Source organism: Salvelinus sp. IW2-2015, linkage group LG4q.1:29, assembly GCF_002910315.2.
Source record: "Salvelinus sp. IW2-2015 linkage group LG4q.1:29, ASM291031v2, whole genome shotgun sequence".
Classification (NCBI taxonomy): domain Eukaryota; kingdom Metazoa; phylum Chordata; class Actinopteri; order Salmoniformes; family Salmonidae; genus Salvelinus; species Salvelinus sp. IW2-2015.
This window is the reverse complement of record NC_036842.1, coordinates 22,894,138-22,918,256: the sequence shown is the minus strand read 5'-3', so window position 1 is coordinate 22,918,256 and position 24,119 is coordinate 22,894,138. Positions and strand designations below refer to the sequence as shown.

Sequence of the window (24,119 nt, the reverse complement as noted above, 5' to 3'; positions counted from 1 at the left end):
TCTCACCCCCTCCATCTCCAGCCTCTCTCTCCGTCTCCAGCCTCTCTCTCCGTCTCCAGCCTCTCTGTCTCTCATCCCCAGGTCCCTGTGATCATTTCACTTGCAAATGATCACTGAGGAATTTCTCTTCAGAGGCTTTGATAAAATATTCTTTCTCTTGTCCCCCTCCCCTGAACCACAGCCGTACTCATACGAGCCATATGAGTCAGTCCGAGCGGAGCGGGGGCCTTGACATGGTCTTACAAAGGTTTAGCAACAAAAAAACGAACTTTGATGAACATTAAGAGACTACAACCCAATTCAATGCAACCCAGAGGAGATGCCAAATGAAAGCGATGAACATCTGAGTCCTTTTTAGGTTTTCCAAATTTTTGTTTATTTTGATCTTTGGAGAAAAAAGGTAAAAAGTTCTGAAAAGTAGCCTAAGTTATTGCATTCAAGTTGAAAATCAAAACCACAGTAATCCCGCTAGCTGTTTGCTGTTACAATGGCTCTATGTAACACACACACATACACATTAGATTGCCAACCTCTAAGTTGATCTGGAATTGAAGGTTAACAAAGGCATCTCTAACACCCCTGAGGTATCATTCTACAAACCAATCAGTGGATGAAAGAGGACACAGGGAAAGCACACCAAATCATTGGTTTTGGGAAGAACAGTACTACTATCCCCAGCCTCAGTCTGTTTGTGCTGCCATGCCAACTCCTTGTCACCTATTGTCATGCCAACTTGTCACTCATTGTCATTCCAACACCTTGTTACCTTTTGTCATGCCAACTTGTCACTCATTGTCATGCTAAATATTTGACATCTATGGACTTGGCAAGAGCCCACACAAATCTGGGACCAGGCTATATATAACCCATTTAGGTGTAAGTGGTACCCTGCATCACCATAGCTACCATCACCATACTCTCCACCCCTACCAGGTGCATTCAAGCAATCTGAGGCTCCATTGCAGCAGCAGTAGTTCATTTTCCAGCAAAAATACCCAGACATCAGTGGTGTAGTCGTGGTGAATGGAGAAGTGGGTATATTTTAATTTGGCCAAATGAAGGGTGCCCTGTGTGAAAAATGATATGAGAAAAAGATGTAGGCTACTCTGAATGACCTATAATCATGGTAATACATCCACCATGATATCAATCATTAAGTAATAGGCCTAGCCCTTGTGGCTGATATGTTGGACTAACGGACCAGATGAGCACAGAGGAAAGAAAAGGAACAGATTTCTGTGGTGGTGCGTTAAATGAGAACGGGATACTCGAGTTCCTACACTTCACAACAGCTACAGGCTTGGATGCTAGTCGCTGCTGATTCATCTCTTCATTGTACATTTTGCTAGAGGAGATTTATGGATTACAAAAAGGCCTAGGCAACATTCAATTCCATACACCATGGTTCCCACATATTTCTACCCTAATATTAATATTATTGTATAACTTTTCTAGGCTGTAGTCTTTGCCACATGATGTCTGTAAGCTTAGGCTATTTAGTCTATAGAGGAAATTGTGATGGCTACCAGATTGAATCAGGGCCCTGGCCTAATCCTCATATCCTGTCCCTAAAGCTCTTCTATTGAACAAGCTAAGTAAAGAGGCTAGTCTAACCTGTGGAACTCATGGGAATAAATGCACCATTCTCGTTATGAATGTGAATATCTTTTATTTTACTTTTGCGGCTCAGCTAGAGCTGGCCAAGCCACATTACCTGCCCGTGGTGCTGAATAATATAAGCCTACATTATTGTTTACCACTCACTCTTTTCAAGCCCACATTGACAAATGTGGGTGTAACTTCCACTACACCACTGTCCTGTAAGTTAGAAATTGTGCAATAACAACAAAAAATACAACAGGCCGGTTATTATTGCCAAGTAGGCAGCGCAAGTGCGCAACTACACAACCGCTGATAAAACAGGCCGACTGTCCGAGTCCGACAGTGAACAAACATAATGAAATATTTGTATCACCTACATATTCAGAGAGATAGAGAAAGAGCGAGAGAGAGAAAGAGTCTACAGCAGCAGACAAGTGTAGTGATAAAATGGGGAAAATTATTCTGTCTCAAAATAATGGATGAAGTGTTCAGTCCGACAGTCCAACCTAATGAAATAATCAACATATTATTAGATCAAATTGACCACTCCCAATCAAAGAAGCGATCTACAGCAGGCCTACAGGCACAACAAGTGGATTCAGGACCATGGTCAGCGCATCGGCCAGACACCAGCTCGGCACTGGATTGGAATACGCACAAACTGTTTATTGTACAATTGCACAAAGAAGCAATATAGAATAGAAAGCCCTGAAAGTTTTTTTATTAAGCCCAAAAGTGCACACTTTTGCCATATGAAAACAGCCACACAAAATACAATTCATACACTTTAGGTCTATTGCTTGAACTGTACTGCGGGTATGAAATGAATAGCTCACTTTGAATAAGCAAACACTTCTGTATAGGCATTCAGGCATGAACAAATTAAATCACTATACATAATACCACTGCGGGTCTGAATACAATAGCTCACTGGAACCAGCAAACATAACCCTGGCCTACCAAGGCAGACATGAAAACATGAAATCATCACTCATAACCTAATATCACGGTGGATGAATACAGTAGCTCAGTTTGAGTCAAACACATATATGCCTGGCCTACCAAAGCCAAACAGTTCTATTTTTGTTTCATCAGACCAGAGGACATTTCTCCAAAAAGTACGGTCTTTGTCCCCATGTGCAGTTGCAAACCGTAGTCTGGCTTTTTTTATGGCGGTTTTGGAGCAGTGGCTTCTTCCTTGCTGAGCGGTCTTTCAGGTTATGTTGACATAGGACTCGTTTTACTGTGGATATAGATACTTTTGTATCTGTTTCCTCCAGCATCTTCACAATGTCCTTTGCTGTTGATCTGGGATTGATTTGCACTTTTCGCACCAAAGTACATTCATCTCTAGGAGACAGAACTCGTCAGAATTCTCTAAGAGACAGAATTTTCCAAGCTGTTTAAAGGCACAGTCAACTTAGTGTATGTGAACATCTGGCCCACTGGACTTGTGATACAGTGAATTATAAGTGAAATTTATCTTTAAACAATTGTTGGGACTTCTTTTTCTCCATATCTCCGGATTCCTACCGCAAACTCTGAACCTTTTCACCTGGATCATCGCAGCTAGCTAGCTGCTATCCGAGTGGCTACTCCTGGCTAACGTCTCTGTCCCGAAGCAAGCACCAATTAGCCTATGCTAGGCCCATCTCCCGGCTAGCTGAAGAGGTCCATCAGCCACTCCTCCTACAATACCTATTTTGCCCTTTTACTGTCGAAACGGAGCCCTGCCGATTCATCACGACTGGACTACTGACGTAAACCGCCCGAGGGGCTTTAACAACAGGCTCCTCCGTCGCAACGTCCCCTGAATGCCCATCTGCTAGCCTGCTAGCCGCGGCCTGCTGCTGTCTAGAGCATGTTGGACTGTTAGCTGAAGAGGTCCATCACCCAATTTCTTGGGCAAATATACCTATTTTGTCAATTGGCCTGGACCCTTTTACTACATGGAGCTCTGCTGATCCATCACGACTGGTCTGCCGATGTAACCGCACGAGGGGGCTACAACAGACTTCTTCCATCGCGACGTCCCTCTAAGGCCCTTCTGCTAGCCCCGGCCTGCTAGCTGTCTGAATCGCTGTGTCTCCAGCCCGCCTAGCTACTCACTGAACCCTATGATCACTCCGCTACGCATGCCTCTCCCTAATGTCAATATGCCTTGTTCATTGCTGTTTTGGTTAGTGATTGTCGTCTTATTTCACTGTAGAGACTCCAGCCCTGCTCAATATGCCTTAGCTAACCCTTTTGTTCCACCTCCCACACATGCGGTAACCTCACCTGGTTTAAATGGGGTCTCTAGAGACAATACCTCTCTCATCGTCACTCAATGCCTAGGTTTACCTCCACTGTATTCACATCCTACCATACCTTTGTCTGTACTGTACATTATGCATTGAATCAATTCTACCGCGCCCAGAAACCTGCTCCTTTTACTCTCTGTTCCAAACGTTCTAGACGACCAGTTCTTATAGCCTTTAGCCATACCCTTATCCTACTTGTCATCTGTTCCTCTGGTGATGCAGAGTTTAATCCAGGCCCTGCAGTGCCTAGCTCCACTCCCATTCCCCAGGCGCTCTCATTTGCTGACTTCTGTAACCGTAAAAGCCTTGGTTTCATGCATGTTAACATTAGAAGCCTCCTCCCTAAATTTGTCTTATTCACTGCTTTAGCACACTCTGCCAACCCGGATGTCCTAGCAGCCATAACTGAATCCTGGCTTAGGAAGGCCACTTAAACCTTGAAATTTCCATCCCTAACTATAACATTTTCCGACAAGATAGAACTGCCAAAGGGGGCGGAGTTGCAATCTACTGCCGAGATAGACTGCAGTGTTCTGTCTTACTATCCAGGTCTGTGCTCAATCTCACACAAATTATCAATGAACCTACCAGGTACAAGCCCAAATCTGTTAACACGGGCACCCTCATAGATATCATCCTAACCAACCTGTCCTCCAAATACACCTCTGCTGTCTTCAACCAGGATCTCAGCGATCACTGCCTCATTGCCTGTGCCCGTAATGTGTCTGCGGTCAAACGACCACCCCTCATCACTGTCAAACGCTCCCTAAAATACTTCAGCGAGGAAGGATATTGACCTCATTCTGTCAGTAGAGGATGCCTGGTTATTCTTTAAAAGTGCTTTCCTCCCCATCTTAAATAAGCATGTCCCATTCAAAAAATGTAGAACCAGGAACAGATATAGCCCTTGGTTCACTCCAGACCTGACTGCCCTTGACCAGCACAAAAACACCCTGTGGCGTGCTGCATTAGCATCGAATAGCCCCCGCGATATGCAACTTTTCAGGGAAGTTAGGAAACCAATATACACAGGCAGTTAGGAAAGCAAAGGCTAGAATTTTCAAACAGAAATTTGCATCCTGTAGCACAAACTCCCAAATTCCCAAATTCTGGGACGCTGTAAAGTCCATAGAGAGTAAGAACACCTTCTCCCAGCTGCCCACTGCATTGAGGCTAGGAAACACTGTCACCACCGATAAATCGACGATAATTGAGAATTTCAATAAGCATTTTTCTATGGCTGGCCATGCTTTCCACCTGGCTACCCCTACGCCGGTCAACAGCCCGCACCCCCCACAGCAACTTGCCCAAGTCTCCCCCATTTCTCCTTCACCCAAATCCAGATAGTTGATGTTCTGAAAGAGCTGCAAAATCTGGACCCCTACAAATCAGCCAGGCTAGACAATCTGGACCCTCTCTTTCTAAAATAATCTGCCGAAATTGCTGCAACCCCTATTACTAGCCTGTTCAACCTCTCTTTTGTATCGTCTGAGATCCCCAAAGATTGGAAAGCTGCCACGGTCATCCCCCTCTTCAAAGGGGGAGACACTCTAGACCCAAACTGCTACAGACCTATATCTATCCTACCCTGCCTTTCTAAGGTCTTCGAAAGCCAAGTTAACAAACAGATCACCGACCATTTTGAATCCCACCGTACCCTCACCTCTATGCAATCTGGTTTCCGAGCTGGTCATGGGTGCACCTCAGTCACGCTCAAGGTCCTAAACGATATCATAACCGCCATTGATAAGAGACAATACTGTGCAGCTGTATTCATCGACCTGGCCAAGGCCTTCGACTCTGTCAATCACCACATTTTATCGGTAGACTCAACCAACAGTCTTGGTTTCTCAAATGCCTGCCTCGCCTGGTTCACCAACTACTTCTCAGACAGAGTTCAGTGTGTCAAATCGGAGGGCCTGTTGTCCGGACCTCTGGCAGTCTCTATGGGGGTGCCACAGGGTTCAATTCTCGGGCTGACTCTTTTCTTTGTATACATCAATGATGTCGCTCTTGCTGTGGGTGATTCTCTGATCCACCTCTACGCAGACGACACCATTCTGTGAACTTCTGGCCCTTCTTTGGACACTGTGTTAACAAACCTCCAGACGAGTTTCAATGCCATACAACTCTCCTTCCGTGGCCTCCAACTGCTCTTAAATACAAGTAAAACTAAATGCATGCTCTTCAACCAATCGCTGCCCGCACCTGCCCGCCTGTCCAGCATCACTACTCTGGACGGTTCTGACTTAGGTATTTGTAGTTGTCCACATATTCTAGGTGTCTGGTTTGACTGTAAACTCTCCTTCCAGACTCACATTAAGCATCTCCAATCCAAAATGACATCTAGAATCGGCTTCCTATTTCGCAACGTAGCATCCTTCACTCATGCTGCCAAACATACCCTCGTAAAACTGACTATCCTGCCGATCCTTCAGCGATGTAATTTACAAAATAGCCTCCAACACTCTACTCAGCAAATTGGATGCAGTCTATCACAGTGCCATCTGTTTTTTCACCAAAGCACCATATACTACCCACCATTGCGACCTGTATGCTCTTGTTGGCTGGTCCTCGCTACATATTCGTCGCCAAACCCACTGGCTCCAGGTCATCTATAAGTCTTTGCTTGGTAAAGCTCCACCTTATCTCAGCTCACTGGTCACCATAGCAACACCCACCCGTAGCACGCGCTCCAGCAGGTATATTTCACTGGTCATCCCCAAAGCCGCCTTTCCTTCCAGTTCTCTGCTGCCAATGACTGGAACGAATTGCAAAAATCACTGAAGCTGGAGACTCATATCTCCCTCACTAACTTTAAGCATCAGCTCACAGATCACTGCACCTGTACATAGCCCATCTGTAAATAGCCCATCCAACTACCTCATCCCCATACTGTTATTTATTTATATATTTTTCCTTCTCCTTTTCACCCCAGTATCTCTACTTGCACATTCATCTTCTGCACATCTATCACTTCAGTGTTTAATTGCTAAATTGTAATTATTTCGCCACTATGGCCTATTTATTGCCTTACCTCCCTTATCTTACATAATTTGCACACAATGTATATAGACTTTTTCTATTGTGTTATTGACTGTATGTTTGTTTATTCCATGTGTAACTCTGTGTTGTTGTTTGTGTCGCACTGCTTTGCTTTATCTTTTCCAGGTCGCAGTTGTAAATGAGAACTTGTTCAGCCTACCTGGTTAAATAAAGGTGAAATTAATCAAATAAAATTGTTGTCAAAAACAGTAGGAGAGAAACATATATTGCCTACTGGTGAGTCAACTGGATCAGAAGATGGTAAAGAAGAGGGCATAGATTCGGCCACATCCTTAAAAAATACAATAACTCCAGAGCGGATTACATCAAAAAACTACAGTAAATTCCTTTGGAGTTATTGGTACTTTATGAAAACCAAAAATGTGGCATATTTAAATAAAATACCTTTATCATTGTACGGTTGACTCACCAATAGAAGATTGTTTTGGAACCATTTCTCCAAAAACAAGGACTTGCCGTTGTATAAGATATCTCTATTGTTCCAGGTAAAATATCTGTGTGAAGAAACATTGTGCGTGTAGATCAAAGACCATGCTAAAAGGGATTGTTAATGGAAATTAGATACATTTGTCAGGATTTTTTCAATAACACAGTAGAAGAAATGTGAGGCCACCTAAATTTGAAAAAAACATACTCCGAGATAAAATTCAATATAGTTGTAGGATTCTTCAGGAATTGCTTAATCCAATTAATCTTGAAAGTTTTATTCAAGTGGGGAAATCAAGAATATTGAGACATGGGCATGAAAAATAAAGTAAAAATCCCAAAATAGTATAAAACTCACCGGAGACCAAATCTGAGTAATCTATGATATCTAGTACCAGTCTCATATTATTTTAGATGTGTCTATTTCTCATAAACCCTGACTGGGACTCATCTATAACGGCATCCAAAAACAGCCTTTAATTGTTTAGCAAGGACAAGTGCTATTATCTTATAATTGTTATTTAAGAGGCCAACTGGATGCCAATTATCAATGAGTAGGAATTAGAGTAATTAAACCTTGCGATACTAGTGTGAGGGAGTACTTCATTGGCTATACTCTCAGAGACTGAGTACACTTAAAATAGAAAAGGAGCCAATTCTTTGGAAAACAACTTTGTAGAATTGCAGTAATACCATTAACCCCAGGGGATTTGTTCATTTTAAGGTCATCAATAGCCTCTATAATTTCCTCTAAGGAGATGGCTTTATCACAGAAGTGTTGCTCAGAAGAATCAGGTAACGTTTCCAAGAGAATCGAAGAACTGTGCTGCAGACTCCTCACAGTACCAAGAGGTATATACTGTAAGTTCCTGTAAAAATTGTCACAGTAGTTGGTAATTATCCTAGGATCATCAGAGATCATATCATTTACATTTAACTGTTGAGTAGTGTTACTTTTACATGTAGATTTGTTCTGCTCAGGGCCGGTGTTATGGGCAGGTCTTTGGGGGCCTTGCCCGCCCTACCGTACCTCCTTGTCTGTCGAATATAAAATACAGATAATTTATTTGACAGAGATGTGCACTGACAGAAAGACCCATCATTGTCAGATGAAGCATCCGAGCAAGCGAAACAGTGACTCTCTGTCTCAGTATGTGTAGACCATGTATCTGATGCTGTCTGGACATTCTCTTTTTTTGCCAGACCGCAGCAGATATATGTCCCTACATATTGTAAGACAGAAGGGCGCTGTTTCGGTCGATCAGATGTTATTTTTGACTAACGTGCGAAGGAAACATACTTTTTGAAGTGATTACTTTTAGAATCAGATGAAAACATCATGACTGGTTGTATTCATGCCACATTAAAAAGGTAGGCTAATACATTTTTACAGTTAAATTATATGTCGTTACTATAAAACCTACAAAAGATCCTCTAAAGCACTGCTCATGATTTTTATTTTTTTATTACTCTGCCATTTTTAATGTCATGCCCTCCTCCGCCCTTGACTTTTCCCAAATAAGTCTATAATACACACTGTCGTTGTTAGAATCTTAATTTCACAAACATAACAGGTGTTATAGACAGTTTTAGGAGGGCATGTCAGTTTTATATGGTTTTCCCTGTTGCACCTCCTTCTCCGGATAGTTGAAGATGCCATGCTCTGTTGATAATCTCCCCGATAAAAGCCAAGAAAGGAAACCTAAACTATACCAAAACTAATTTCACACATATTATAACGGATTAAATAAATTTAGTAGGCTAAAGTATTATGGGGGAGAATGGGTGAGTTGATGAGTTCATGAGCGAGCGGAGGCGAACGATGCATAATTATGTAATCACCAATTGAGAATGAATAACAGGGCAGGCCATTCTATTGTATTGATCTATTCCAATTACAATCTCAAAATGTTATGTACTCTATCAGTCTACTCTGGCCTTTTTGCAGTACACAGTGAGTGTGTGCGTCATTTACAATGGCAAGAAAACCAAGACGAATGGATGCACTCGTTAGCGTTGCTACAAAATCTGAATGAAAACAACTCAGATGGTGTGGAAGAAATGAATCATGATGACATCTCTGATGAGTATTCTTCTGATTCTGAGCCTCAACCTGAACCTACACCTCCGAGGCACAAGCGCAAAAAAGCCAGAATTGTGAGAACTGAGCAGGTGCCCAAGCCACCACCAAATGAAACGGTGAGACAGGAGAGGGGACAGCACAGTTTGGAATAGAACAAGCCAGAGAGAATTCTACGGGCTAGTGATGGGCATTCCGGCTCTTTTCAGTGAGCCGGCTCGTTCGGCTCAGCTCACCAAAAAGAGCCGGCTCTTAAGCACAATGTATTTAAAAATGCATTGGTTTGTTATGAAAGATAATGCTATTAAACATGTGCATTTAAAGTATAACTTTTTAATGTATATAAACAAAGTGTATATAAATCTAACCATTCAAAACGAATACAATCTGAACAACATAATAATAGAATATTGCTCCATATCAAAGAAAAATAAATAACAATGTGCAAAACTGCAGCATCCCACTTAAAACATTAAACTGGTCCCTCTTTTCTCTCTCTTCTTTATTGCCATGTTAAAACCAGCAGCACACAGCAATGCTGACCATATATTGCTTTTATGAGAGATTTGCATTCAGAAATGCAAGCTGCCCCACATGAGGGGCTGATGCGGTTTCTTCTCCCAGTAATTATTTGTCCCGTTTTCGAGAAGACCTTCTCAGAGGGAACGGATGTGGCCACTATGCAGAGTCTCCCTGTCATGACTTTAGTAAGCAGTGGGTAGACAGAGGCCTTGTTCTTCCACCAGCTCAGAGGATCTGCAGATCTTTGGAGGAGGGGCTCCTCCAAACAGGACCGGACCTCCATTATGACATCTGCTGAGGGATTCCTTCCTGCTGAATACCCAGTTGCTCTCTCGTCATCAGCATCCAAACAGCAGACGTTTGGAAATTGCTCCCAAGGATGAACCAGACTTGTGGAGGTCTACAATTATTTTCCCGATGTCTTGGCTGATTTCTTTTGCTTTTCCCATGATGTCAAGCAAAGAGGCACTGAGTTTGAAGGTAGGCCTTGAAATACATCCACAGGTACACCTCCAATTGACTCAAATGATGTACATTAGTCCATCAGAAGCTTCTAAAGCCATGACATCATTTTCTGGAATTTTTCAAGCTGTTTAAAGGCACAGTCAACTTAGTGTATGTAAACTTCTGACGCACTGGAATTGTGATACATTGAATTTTAAGTGAAATAATTGGTCTGTAAACCAACCTAAGTGTATGTTAACTTCCGACTTCAGCTGTACATATATAATACTGGATTAAATAATGATGTAGTAATAACTGCTTACTGTACCTCTCTCCACTGATCTCCATAGTGACCTGCTCAAGGGGTTCCAGGACTCTGCACACCTCCTTCACCACCTCGCATTCCACTTGGGTCAGAGCATCAACAGGTGCATTGACAATGGCCAGGGTAGAGATGATGGCATTCTTTGACTCAAGAAACCGCATCAACATATACAATGCTGAATTTCACCTTGTAGTGCAGTCTTGTTAAGGCCTCAGCTCAGGCATCCCCATCTCACATTGTGTAGACTTTGGTTTTTCAGCACCTACTGTGCTCCTGTGGAAGTATTCCACAGCTGCTTTCACTTTGTCTACAGTGGTTTTCATCACCTTCAGAGCATCTCTTACAATCATGTTAATTGTGTGGGCAAGACATGGATGATGGGTCCATTTTAAAATGTTCATGGCTTTGGTTATGTTAGCTGCATTGTCGTTAACACAACAGACCACTTTTTCATCTACTTGCCATTCTCTGGCCACTCTCAACAGTTCCTCTGCCAAGTTCACTGAGGTGTGTCTGTCGTTGAACTCAAAGCAGTCCAGAAGACAACTATACATCAAAAAGTCTTCATGAAGTGACATGTAACCGACATGTAAGAAGTGGTTATCCTTGATGTCCAGCAGTCAGTGGTAAGGCAAACTGCAGTAGCTTTTTGGACTCTTTCCCGCACTGAAGCCTGTGTGCTCTATAGTTGTGGAATAAGTGATTTTAAAAGGGTTTTCCTGCTTTCAATTGTGTACATTGAATTTAGACTATTGCTATTAATTTCTAAAACCTCTGTCCTCCACGATCGAAAATGGCTGAAAATCGGTGGCAATCATTTTACCCAATGCAATATCAATTTGGTCTTGTTTTGCTACAGACATAGACTTTGGCATAAACTGGTCCATAGAAGACTGCGTTGCTGTGGGTCGCGGAGTAGGCCTACTTGACTGAGTGGATACATCTCTATGTGTGGAGGTGCTGGCTCCACCACTATCACTAGCAGGCCCGCTAGTTTCTCGAAGCTCCGCTACATTTAGCTTCACAGTTGGGTGCACAGTTCGCATATGCCGGTGTAGGTTGTGCGTAGAACCGGATTTATATGAGATTTTGTTTTGGCAAATTCTACACTGTGCTCTAACATTGTCTACATTATTAAAATGCATCCAAATGATACTGTGCTTCCAACTCATTTTCCAGCTGTTGTTTTCACAGCTGTCCTTCCTCTCCTCGGATGCTAAGTGTGTGACTGTGAGTGAGTTGGCTCGGCCCTCACGCCTCTTTGGTTCATTGGTTGACACTGTGTGTCTGACTGACAGAAACAACAGGTGAGGCTGTTAGTCTGAGCAGACAGTCAGAACGAATGTGTGTGTGCGCTTGAGCATTTAGGCCTATATTATTTTATAAATGTTTTTGTTCTTTGAATTAGTTAATTCTATTCATTTAAATATTTTGATTATTCATATCTTAATTTTGAAAATATTTTTATGAATCGATTCGGCTCTTTTGATATGCGAGCCGACTACCAACGTTCACCTACAAGAGCTGGCTATTAGAGCCGACTCGTTCGCGAATGACCCATCACTACTATGAGCTATTATCAGCATAAACATTGTATCACTGAGAGAGCAGGCCCTACATCGCAAGCAAGAAACAAAATCAGCAACGCACTCAACAGCTTCCGTTGTTTAGGCTATGTGACATGGACATGCTCCAACTGATAATTGACTTTTTGACTGCTGTCATATCAACACATATTTATTATGCCATTATTGCTTTTGTGATAGCACATTTGGCGCTTGTAATGATGTTTATGCTACTGATGTTTTTGTCATTTGACTATGCATCTTGCTGACTGCGTCTTTGTGGTTGGGGTATTTATTTGATAAAAATACGTTTATAAGTTTCATAATTGTAACAATGGCACTCCACGAATACAATTTATTGAACCCTTTAATTATTATGAAACAGTTAACATATGTCCACATAGGATGTCCTATGAACAAAACATGCCCCCCTATGGAAATCAAATTCCCGTCCAACGGATTCATTCTGGCGCCGGCCCTGGTTCTGCTCTCATTCTTCCTTGATCTGATGATAGCACCCTCTGCCTCAACCTTGTCAATTTCATCCAGTTTATTTTGTTGCTTAAAACCTCTTAAGGATCGGACCCTTTTTTTTAAAATTTTTGCCTAAAATGACCCAAATCTAACTGCCTGTAGCACAGGACCTGAAGCAAGGATATGCATATTCTTGATACCATTTGAAAGGGAACACTTTAAAGTTTGTGGAAATGTGAAATTAATGTAGGAGAAAATAACACATTAGACCTGATAATAGATAATACAAAGAAAAAAACATGCCTTTTCTTTGAAATGCAAGATAAAGGCCATTATATCACTTAGGAATCTAGGCGCAATTTAGATTTTGGCCACTAGATGGCAGCAGTGTATGTGCAACGTTTATACTGATCCAATGAACCATTGCATTACTGTTCAAAATGTTGTATCAATTCTGCCCAAATGTGCCAAATTGGTCAATTGATACATTTTCAAGTACATAACTATAGAGAACATAAAACGAGCTCTGACTGGGAAAATACGTTTTGGACGTTCATCCAACTCGTAATTGTAAATCTGGAACTCAGGCCTCTTTCTAGAGCTATGACCTGAAGATCACTGACGTCATCATGATTCAACCTTGTTTTTTTCCAGACTTCCCAGTTGTCTTGAAAGCCCCATAAATCCAGAGAATGCCAGACTTTGATGACACAATTTGCTGACGAAGGACCGCCCGCACCACCTCAATCAATTTTTTATATAAAGCCCTTTTACATCAGCAGACGTCACAAAGTGCTATACAGAAACCCAGCCTAAAACCACAAACAGCAAGCAATGCTGAACAGCAGCAATGAACAGCAAGCAAACAAATGATCAATGAACCTACCAGGTACAACCCCAAATCCATAAACACGGGCACCCTCATAGATATCATCCTAACCAACCGGTCCTCCAAATACACCTCTGCTGTCTTCGACCAGGATCGCAGTGATCACTGCCTCATTGCCTGCGTCCATAATGGGTCTGTGGTCAAACGACCACCCCTCATCACTGTTAAACGCTCCCTAAAATACTTCAGTGAGCAGGCCTTTCTAATCGACCTGACGCGGGTATCCTGGAAGGGACTGCTCTTAAATGCAAGTAAAACTGTGGACAACTACAAATATCTAGGTGTCTGGTAAGACTGTAAACTCTCCTTCCAGACTCACATTAAGCATCTCTAATCCAAAATTACATCTAGAATCGGCTTCCTATTTCGCAACAAAGCATCCTTCACTCATGCTGCCAAACATACCCTCGTAAAACTGACTATCCTACCGATCCTTGACTTCGGCGATGTCATTTAAAAAATAGCCTTCAACACTCTACTCAGAAAATTGGATGCAGTCTATCACAGTGCCATCCGTTTTGTCAGCAAAGCCCCAAATACTACCCACCACTGCGACCTGTATGCTCTCTTTGGCTGGCCCTCGCTTCATATTCATCGCCAAACCCACTGGCTCCAGGTCATCTATAAGTCTTTGCTAGGTAAAGCCCCGCCTTATCTCAGCTCACTGGTCACCATAGCAGCACCTACCCGTAGCACGCTCTCCAGCAGGTATATTTCACTTGTCACCCCCAAAGCCAATTCCTCCTTCGGCCGCCTTTCCTTCCAGTTCTCTGCTGCCAATGACTGGAATGAACTGCAAAAATCACTGAAGCTGGACACTCATATCTCCCTCACTAGCTTTCAGCACCAGCTGTCAGAGCAGCTCACAGATCACTGCACCTGTACATAGCCCTTCTGTAAATAGCCCATCCAACTACCTCATCCCCATACTGTTATTTATTCTTCTCCTTTGCACTCCAGTATCTCTACCTGGACACTCATCCTCTGCACATCTATCACTCCAGTGTTTAATTGCTGTATTGTAATTATTTCGCCACTATGGCCTATTTATTGCCTTACCTCATTTGCACACATTGTATAGACTTTTTCAATTGTATTATTGACTGTATGTTTGTTTATTCCATGTGTAACTCTGTGTTGTTGTTTGTGTCGCACTGCTTTGCTTTATCTTGGCCAGGTCACAGTTGTAAATGAGAACTTGTTCTCAACTAGCCTACCTGGTTAAATAAAGGTGACATTAAAAAAAATGAAGATATAGAGTGGCTAGGAAAAACTCCCTAGAAAGGCAGGAACCTAGGAAGAAACCTAGAGAGGAACCAGGCTCTGAGGGGTGGCCAGTCCTCTTCTGGCTGTGCCGGGTGGAGATTATAAGAGTACATGGCTATTTAAGGCCAGATTGTTCTTCAAGATGTTCAAACATTTATAGATGACCAGCAGGGTCAAATAATAATCACAGTGGTTGTAGAGGGTGCAACAGAACAGTAGAAACTGGAGCAGCAGCACAACCTGGTGGACTGGAGACAGCCCGGAGTCATCAGGCCAGGTTGTCCTGAGGCATGATCCTAGGGCTCAGGTCCTCCGGGAGGGGAGGAAGAGACAATTTGAGGGAGTATACTTAAATTCATACAGGACATCAGATTAGACAGGAGAATTACACCAGAAATAACAAACTGACCCTAGCCCCACGACACAGACTATTGCAGCGTAAATACTGTAGACTGAGACTTTCCTGTTCAAGTGAGCACAGCACAACAAGGTGAGTCCAAAAATGTATTGTATGCTGCTGGATACATGATGTAATATGCCAGGGAGATATGTATACTGTAGCTAAGTGTATGTTGTGCAGTAAACTGTTAGTAGCCCATGTGCCTCACCCTAATAATTTGGTCTATTTTCCCCTCTTAATTTCGCCTACTGTTCTGACTTGGTGGTGCACATGTAGCCTATAACCTGTTTTAGAGAAATGTAATCATTGAATATTGTAAGAGCTTTCATTGTCTGCTTTTATGCCCCCTTGATTTATCCTAAGGTTCTGACTTGGTGTACAAGGAGAACACTGTAAGAACGGCCCATGTTCTGAATTTTGTCACTGTACATTTCAAAAGTGCTGAACAAATAGTTATATTGACTACATCCGTCCTAGCTCGCTCATTGTCTTAATCGAAATTACGGATTGCCTCTTATCCGCTTGTCGTCCGTTATGCCATAGTTTGTATCTCAATTGACAATCTCAATTGTCAGTAGAAACCACATTTGTTGAAGCAAGTCAGCCATATCAGCTATGTTTTTTAAAAATTTGTAAATGAGGCTGAATTAACTGTTTTGCTGCCAGACAAGGCTCTGCTGATCACCAGGTGTAGCAGTGGTAAGGCGTTGGGACTGCTGTTGGAACTCTGCTGTTGGGACAGCATATGTAGGCCCTAACATGCTGACCAGACCGGACACGTCGCGTGCGCGAGCGTCGCAAAATACATTTAGAAATCCATGTTATTCAATTATTGCACCCACACTGCTCGCGAGCGTCTGCGACGCCAAAGGCTAAAATAGATGTCGTTCCTATTTCTGACGCAGATCGCGCTGAAAGTCATCTCCTCAAATTCCCAATCTGGCCCTCAACCATCACGGTCACCTAATAATCCCCAGTTTACAATTGGCTCATTCATCCCCCTCCTCTCCCCTGTAACTATTCCCCAGGTCGTTGCTGCAAATGAGAACGTGTTCTCAGTCAACTTACCTGGTAAAATAACGGTAAAATAAAAATAAAAAATAAATAAAAAATTGGTTTATAGAAGCAGGTACCCACGTGCCATCCCCTCATTGGTTATACCCACGTGGGTGATTGAAAGACGAACTTTGTTGCCGGTTGTCGTGGTAATACAATGAAAGTTTAGATGCGATCACCATATAAGTTCAAAAATGAAAAAGCCTGGAAGGAGGAGAGATGACTAGAAACGATTCGGTTGGCCGTTTTATGTGTGGATTAATTGTTGGAGTAGAGGTCCTTGTGCATTTCAGGTAAAATAACAACTCAATGTCTATATCCCAGGACAAATTAGCTAGCAACAGCAAGCTAGCTAAATAGGACAAATTAACGTTAGCTAGCAAGTGCAAGCTAACTAGCTAAATTGCCATACATGTTTAATGCTTTTCGACCTGTCCCCAAATTAATGTCATTGGTTCAGTTTGTTTTGATATTTTAACCTGCGTGTCGTGATCGCGTTTGGTGTGGGGGGACAACATAAATTTATGCATGATGGCGCATGCGCGCAGCCGGTTTGGGTTCCGTGTAACAGTTTGTGGGCACTGTTCGTCACCGTTATAGTGCACTTAATGTCATGTTTAGTGTTGTGTTGTGTAGTGGCTTTGCTGGCAGTTATCCCACATGTTTTGTTTGCCCCACCAAGATTTACATGCTAAAATCGCCACTGATATACTATAACATTTTCCTCTTCTATCCTTCTGGTCTTTGCAAGATCACTGCCATAGTTTCCTAAATATTTAGCAATTTCAAACTTTAGAAGTTCCCAGTTTGTCCTATAGAGACTTTATTCCAAAAACGCATAATAAAACATATCACATTTGACTATTTCATGTTTTAAGCTGGAGTATGAAGCTTTGCGTTGACTATAATTCCAGTGAAATATTTAGAGGTGTTTCAAGAATATGAACAGAAACATGATTTCTTAAGCCCTCTGAAACCACGTCAACGTGTGGTACATGTTTTGTTACACCAGGTATAGTCTCAAGAGGAAAATTCTTTCTCCACTAGATCCAACTTCTGCAAAAATAACTTTAGATTTGTATTTAGAGAAGTAGACTGCCACGGAGGCCACCTAGCAAGATAATTTTCTAAAGCAATATTAGAATCTCCACCTATTAAGAGTAAGGATTTGGGAAATTTAGATAACCAATATAAAATTTGATTTCCTACAGCTTCAAGGACACAATTTTCTTGTTTTGAGTTGTACCCATAAATATTGACAGTAACTAAAATAGTTTGACTAATTTCAATTACAAAGATAATGACTTGAGTCACGATCTGAATGCAAAAAAACTTGTAGCGACACCTGCTGATCGTTCTGAACCATGTGAGAGCCAAATATCATTACCCCATTGCGACCTCCAAAAGTTAGCATAATTTACAGTAGAATAGAATGAGATTATTGAAAGAAAAAACAGCTGCTTAAACAAAAAGAAACAAGGCTTTACATTTTACACTGTGTCTTAACCCCCTAATATTAAGAGAAACAATTGACTTTTTATGATAAAAATGGCACATGGCCCGGTAGACAGTGTCCTCCGCCCTTCAGGCACCGTTTTCCTGCAGTTCTGTTAACAACGGTGAGGGCAGGTGTTCTGCAGGCAGGAGCGAAGGACACTGTCTACCTGTGTCGCTAGCAAGCAAGGAGGGGGTGGGGGAAAAAAAACTCAGATAATACTTTTATTTCCTTTTTGACCCACATTCAAAAGGGGGGGTACCCACTTGCAGGAACACCCCGAATTAAGGGCTGCAGTTGCACACTATTGGGGCTGGGCGATGGTGAGCTAGCTGGTATGTGGAAGTCGAAGCAGTAGCCATGCTAGCCTCCTCATTGACTGACGACAACTCTGACAGATTGGGCTCGGCCGTTGGAGGTAGTGGAGCAGGTGTTGTGTCTTCATCCTCCATCTGTGTTTTTTTTAAGCGCATGAGTGAACTTTGTGTTGCCATAACTTGTGACTAGCTACCTCACAGTTAGCTAGCTATTAGGTATGTGTGTGTGTGTGCGTGTGTGTGCATGTGGTGAGGGGGGGTACCATCTGATTTTTGAACAGGCGCAGAGGCATGGTGGATATTGCAGGAGCCATTGGTGGCGTTATGAGTGGGCAAGAAGTGATGGTTTATTCAAATGATATGTTTACTCCTAACATACAGGATCATCATCACCCAGAATTAACCTGGTTGCAAGGGACCCATCGGGCCTGGGAGGGAAGGGCCCCTGAGACGCATCCGCCAGGCATGCGATCAGTCATCGGCAGAAATAATGTTTAACATGTCAAACGAGGAAAGGACAGTAATGGAAGCTAGAAGCGCAAACACTGTATTTCACTGGCCTTCAGCTTCACTAGACTGCTCTCTGACATCAGAGACTGGCCAGAGCCAGGTTCTAGACAAATTTCAAACTTCAGAGCACACAAAATAATTACTGCATTGGGAAGAAGCTTGTGCAATCATCCTTCAGAAAAGCATTCTAGTAAAAGCATCCATTCTAATAGCCAAAAGCGTACGGATCTATTCCTCAGTGGTGCCGGACAATTACCCAGTGAAAAATGCTGTCTAAGGCATCGCTCCTCTGTGTTATCAAAGCTGTCTATTTGGACAAAAATAAAGTATATTTTCAACACGTGGCGATGCAAGCTACAGCATTCCCAAGCTCCTGTGTCATACAGTAAAGAGCAAACCACAAGCAGATGTAAATATGAATGTGACTGTATGTGACTGTCATTCATATTCCATTCACCCAGTTCAATGTAACAGCAATAGGTTTAGGCTACTACATGATACTCAGATTTACCCTATACCTATCATGAGGTTGCTACAACCTAGCCTCTGAATTAAAGTTTACAACGTAGGTGCACACAGGTCGAGAGAAACATTTGAGCTGACAGACAGTGACACACTCAATACCACCTTGGTGTAGGGTGTAATCATTAGTCCAACAGTTGCAAACAAGTTTCTGTTGGACAAATTCAGGTTTGTTTATTCCCGTTCGGTTTCTTTTAAGATATGTTTTTCAACAGAATCCACGGAATGAATACACCCTAGATCCCGCATAAACACAGTTCACTTTCATTGCAGCCATGTTGTATTCCTTATAAGCGCTCTCCTCCTCTCACCTTTTCCCTTCGCTTGTGGACTGCAATGCACAACACATCAGCTGTATGTGACCAGGTGAAAAAACCTTTCCAAGCTGAACCATATCATCACCACACAGCCTACATCGTTGTCACCATATTAGCTAAAGTAACGTCATAGTCAACATAGCTAATCGAACTAACTCATGCAGTAACGTTACAGTGAACAGTCAGTCTATAGTTTAGCACTTACAACAATAAATTAGTAAAACCAAAAGCTTACCTTGACCTGGAAGAGTTCCAGTGTTGTGTGGATAGTCATTGCCAGCTAGCTAACATAGTATCCCTCTATTTGAGCAGGGTGTTTGAGTATGCTAAACTAGATAGCCGCATTTGCTAGCTAAGTAAGTGAAACTGAAAGTTTAAAAAATGATTCAATCTCTCTTACTTCTCCTTCATTTTGGAGAAAAAGAACTATCATCTTTCTCTCTGAGTCAACTACTCACCACATTTTATGCGTTTCAGTTCAAGCTAGCTGTAGCTTATGCTTTCAGCACTAGATTCATTCTCTGATCATTTGATTGGGTGGACAACATGTCAGTTCATGCTGCAAGTGCTATGATAGGTTGGAGGACGTCCTCCGTAAGTTGTCATAATTACAGTGTAAGTCCATGGAAGGGGGTGAGAACCATGAGCCTCCTAGGTTTTGTATTGAAGTCAATGTACCCAGAGGAGGACAGAAGCTAGTTGACCTCCAGCTGCACCATGGTGCTACCCTTCAGAGTGCTGCTGAGGCTACTGTAGACCTTCATTGCAAAATAGTGTTTTAATAAATTATTTGGTGACGTGATTATATTTAGTATAGTTTTATCTAAAAAGGATAACATTTTTATGAAATTCACTGAGGATGGTCCTTCCCTTCCTCCTTTGAGGAGCCTCCACTTGTATAGTACACCTTTATTTCAGTGATTAATGCAATCATAGGCAAATACTTATAAAATAAGTTATATTTCCATGATGGAAAACACACCATTTGGCAGAGACAGAAGTACAGAAAACAGATTGATATGAATAATTAGCTGTGCATTAAAAAGGCAAATGATCTATACAAACCTTTCAGTACACAGCACCATTGTACTGTGAGTAAAGCAGACCAGCTGCAAAAAATGGTTTGCTTCCAGTAGTATTATCCTGCTTAAGCCTTTTGCAGAAGGTCTGCATTATTTTTCACTCGATTCAGACAATGACACCAAAGAAAACCAAACAAGTGAGGAATGTGCAATTTCAAGGACTGAGAACAAAAGTGACAGAGTGGATGAATACAGTGACAGAGTGGATAAAAATAGTGACACAGTGGATTAAAATAGTGACACAGTGGATTAAAAAAGTGACACAGTGGATGAACATAGTGTGTATATAGTTAGACTGACACTGGATGAATACAGTGTGTATAGTTCGTGTGGCTGCTGTGTGTGTGAGGCTGGGCCATGGCCTCAGTGGGATGATGACACAGTAGAGCGTGAAAGATACACGGATGCTAGGGGCCCCAGCTCCCTGTGTCCTACTGGGACACTCAGATATGTTCCCTCATCCCTGGGGTGGACCTAGAAACCTGCTCAGACGCCTTTGTGTTTGTGTGTGAGAGAAAGGAATGTCCGTGTTTTTGTGGACAGGTTGTGTGAGACTGCTCCCTCATGATTTACCCTCACACCAGCCCTGGTAACCACTGCTGCTTTTAACCTTCATTTGCACGGTCTGCTTTGTCCTTAAAAGAGGGAGCATGTATGAGTGTATCTCTACTTAATCTATTTCTGCTATGTCAATATTTGCTTATTCATTTCCAACCAATAAATAACTGTTGAGGTTAATTGAATTAAATTCATAGGAAACGTGACCCCTGACCTTTATGTACCAGACAGATTCCACTGACTGAGAACACCTTAACACTTTGCTAAATCATCATTCAAACTTTATTGACAGTTTGTGTTAAGAAAGCAGCTCCACAATCAGCCATGTACAAACTTAGAAACAAAAATGGAAGGCCACACACTGGAACTGATTGACAACAGGCTGGAAACAGAGACCCCAGCTTAAAACTGACCTGGCAAAAGAGTGAGATAAAGAGAATGAAAAATGAAGAGACATAGGGAGATGGAAAGAGATGAACAGAGGGAGATGGAAAGAGATGAAGAGGGAGAGAGTGAGAAAGAAATGAAGAAAACAATCCTTCACAGAAGGATAGCATTCAGGCGCTCTGGCAGCTGCACAATTACACTGCAAAGCTCTCCGTCATCAATTTGGAGAACATAGAATTCGTTTTTTGAAAGATGCAATTTACTTTATTAATTATTTCTGCACTTTGAAGCTCTGTTTATTCGTGCTGAAAACAGATGTTGGGAACAGGGGCATCCAAACTTTAGCAGGCTGCTGCGTGACCATTGCTGTGATGCAGGCTCTCTCTCGACACGTAGAACAGTCCCACGTAGTTGATTTACGAGCTAATCTACTCTGCTCGCTTCACATCTACTGCCATTCGAAATATACTGTAGATACGCTCACCCAGTTAAGTATCAAAGTAGATAAAATAAAAGTCAGACAGAGGAATATGAACGCTAAACAGTTCCAGGCAAAATACGCTGCCTGCTGATTGGCCGAGGGCCTGTCGCTGGAGGCTGTCGTCATAGAGAGGCAGACATGGTGAAGCTCCACCCTTTTTCCAATCAGCTGCTATAAAGCTACGCCTCTTCAGGAAGTGTTGGGTTGGAAGGTCTTAGGGGCAGCCAGCATGGCACGTACTTTGGCCATCAGATCCTGAGAAGGAGAAAGCGAGAGAGGGGTAGAAAGAAGGGAAGAGAGAAGGGAGAGAGAGGGGTAGAAAGAAGGGAAGAGAGAGGGGTAGAGAGAGGGGAAGAGAGAAGGGAAGAGAGAGGGGTAGAGAGAGGGGTAGAGAGAAGGGTAGAGAGAAGGGTAGAGAGAAGGGAAGAGAGAAGGGAAGAGAGAAGGGAAGAGGGGGAGATTGAGAGAGAGATGAAAAGAAAGATAGAAACAGACACAGAGAGGGATAAAGAGGAAGGGGAGACAGTGAGTGAGTGAGCCATATAAAATACCAATAATGAGGAAAAGAGGAAATATGTCTTGGTTAAGAATCCTACAGTCCTATATTCTGTCTACTCTCTCAGAGAGCCTCCTCACCATCACAATTCAACACAAATCTTCCTCCCTCCCTGGGCTATCTTTCAACCAGGACAGCTTAATGTATTCCTGACTATTTATGACAGTAGGCTATAGGACAGCTTCTCTCCTCCCTGCAATAGAAGGCCATCAGATCCACTCCTAGTTAGGTAAGCAGTCCCAATCTGAACACAGTCCAACCTGGAGATTATACACCAAAAAGGGGATATATTAAATCTTTCAGCGTGAGCCGCTGAATTAGCCGCTTGTCATACAAGTTTCTCCTTGCTCAGGGCTGACGTGGGGAGTTATTGCATATCACTACTCTTCCTTCCCCTCTCCCGCTGTTCTCTTCCTTCTCCTCCATCACGAGTGAGCAAGCAAGAGCACACACACACGCACAGAGAAAAAAGGCGAATACGCATGCACACACAAACACAGAGACCAAGAGAGACACACACTGAGGGATAAATCTGAGTGAAAGCAGTGGTTGTGATCAGGGTCCTTGAAGAGAGTACAACCAGACCACAGTGACCTCCACGCAGTCGTAAAAACAGCAGGAAGGAGGAGCAGGATCACCACAGCAAATTGAGACAAAAGGTATAACAAGATGGCGGTATGGATAATGGAGTTAATGTCTGAGTAGATGATTTGAGACTGGGGCTTTAAACAGGGCTGGTACTGAAGCCTCCACAGATACTGCTTTATTCAGGTGAGAAATTGCTTTATTCAGGTGAGAAATTGATGAAAGAGAGGGGGGGGGGGGGGGGTTTTAGGTACTATTTAGGGAGGGGGGCTGGAGAAAGCCGGAAAGGGCAAAAGAAGAGGGCGTATGACTCAGAGAGAGTGTGTGAGGGAACGTGTAAGGGGGGAGAGGGAGTGTGGCATGTACTGTACTTGAGCGTGACAGAGAATGCTTCTAACGTCCAAACAACTTCATTCTAAATATTTGTAAGCATTGTCATACTCCCCCACTCCCCAAGCCATAAGACTGCTAAATAGTTAACCAATAGCTACCCGCAATACCTGCACTGACCCTTTTTGCACCAACTCTTGACTCACATAAGCTGCTGCTACTGTTAATTATCTATCCTGTTGCCTAGTCACTTTATCCCTACCTATATGTACATATCTACCTCCTCGTACCACTGCACATCGACTCGGTACTGGTACTCCGTGTATAGAGCCAAGTTATCGTTACTCATTGTGTATTTATTATTGTGTTATTATTTTTCTATTTTCTTTGTCTCTACATTGTTGGGAAGGACCCGTAAGTAAGCATTTCACTGTTAGTCTACACCTGTTGTTTTCAAAACATGACAAATAAACAAAAGCACGTGACAAATAAACTTTGATTTGAATAAAATTGGATTTCATTCATTTATGAGAGCAGGTCTCTCAGTTTCATTTGGGGACT

General features: G+C 42.5%; 1 protein-coding gene across 4 annotated transcripts in view; it reads right to left on the bottom strand.

The window, feature by feature from the left end:
* Nucleotides 1-21,471: 21,471 nt before the first annotated feature.
* Nucleotides 21,472-24,119, bottom strand: part of LOC111961678 (splicing factor, suppressor of white-apricot homolog) — a 135,106-nt gene continuing 132,458 nt past the window's right edge. For all 4 annotated transcript variants that reach the window (XM_023984120.1, XM_023984122.1, XM_023984121.1 and 1 more), the window contains one exon: nucleotides 21,472-22,342. In XM_023984120.1, the coding sequence (XP_023839888.1) occupies nucleotides 22,277-22,342 (66 nt within the window). In that variant the 3' untranslated portion in view covers nucleotides 21,472-22,276. The remainder of the gene's footprint in view (nucleotides 22,343-24,119) is intronic.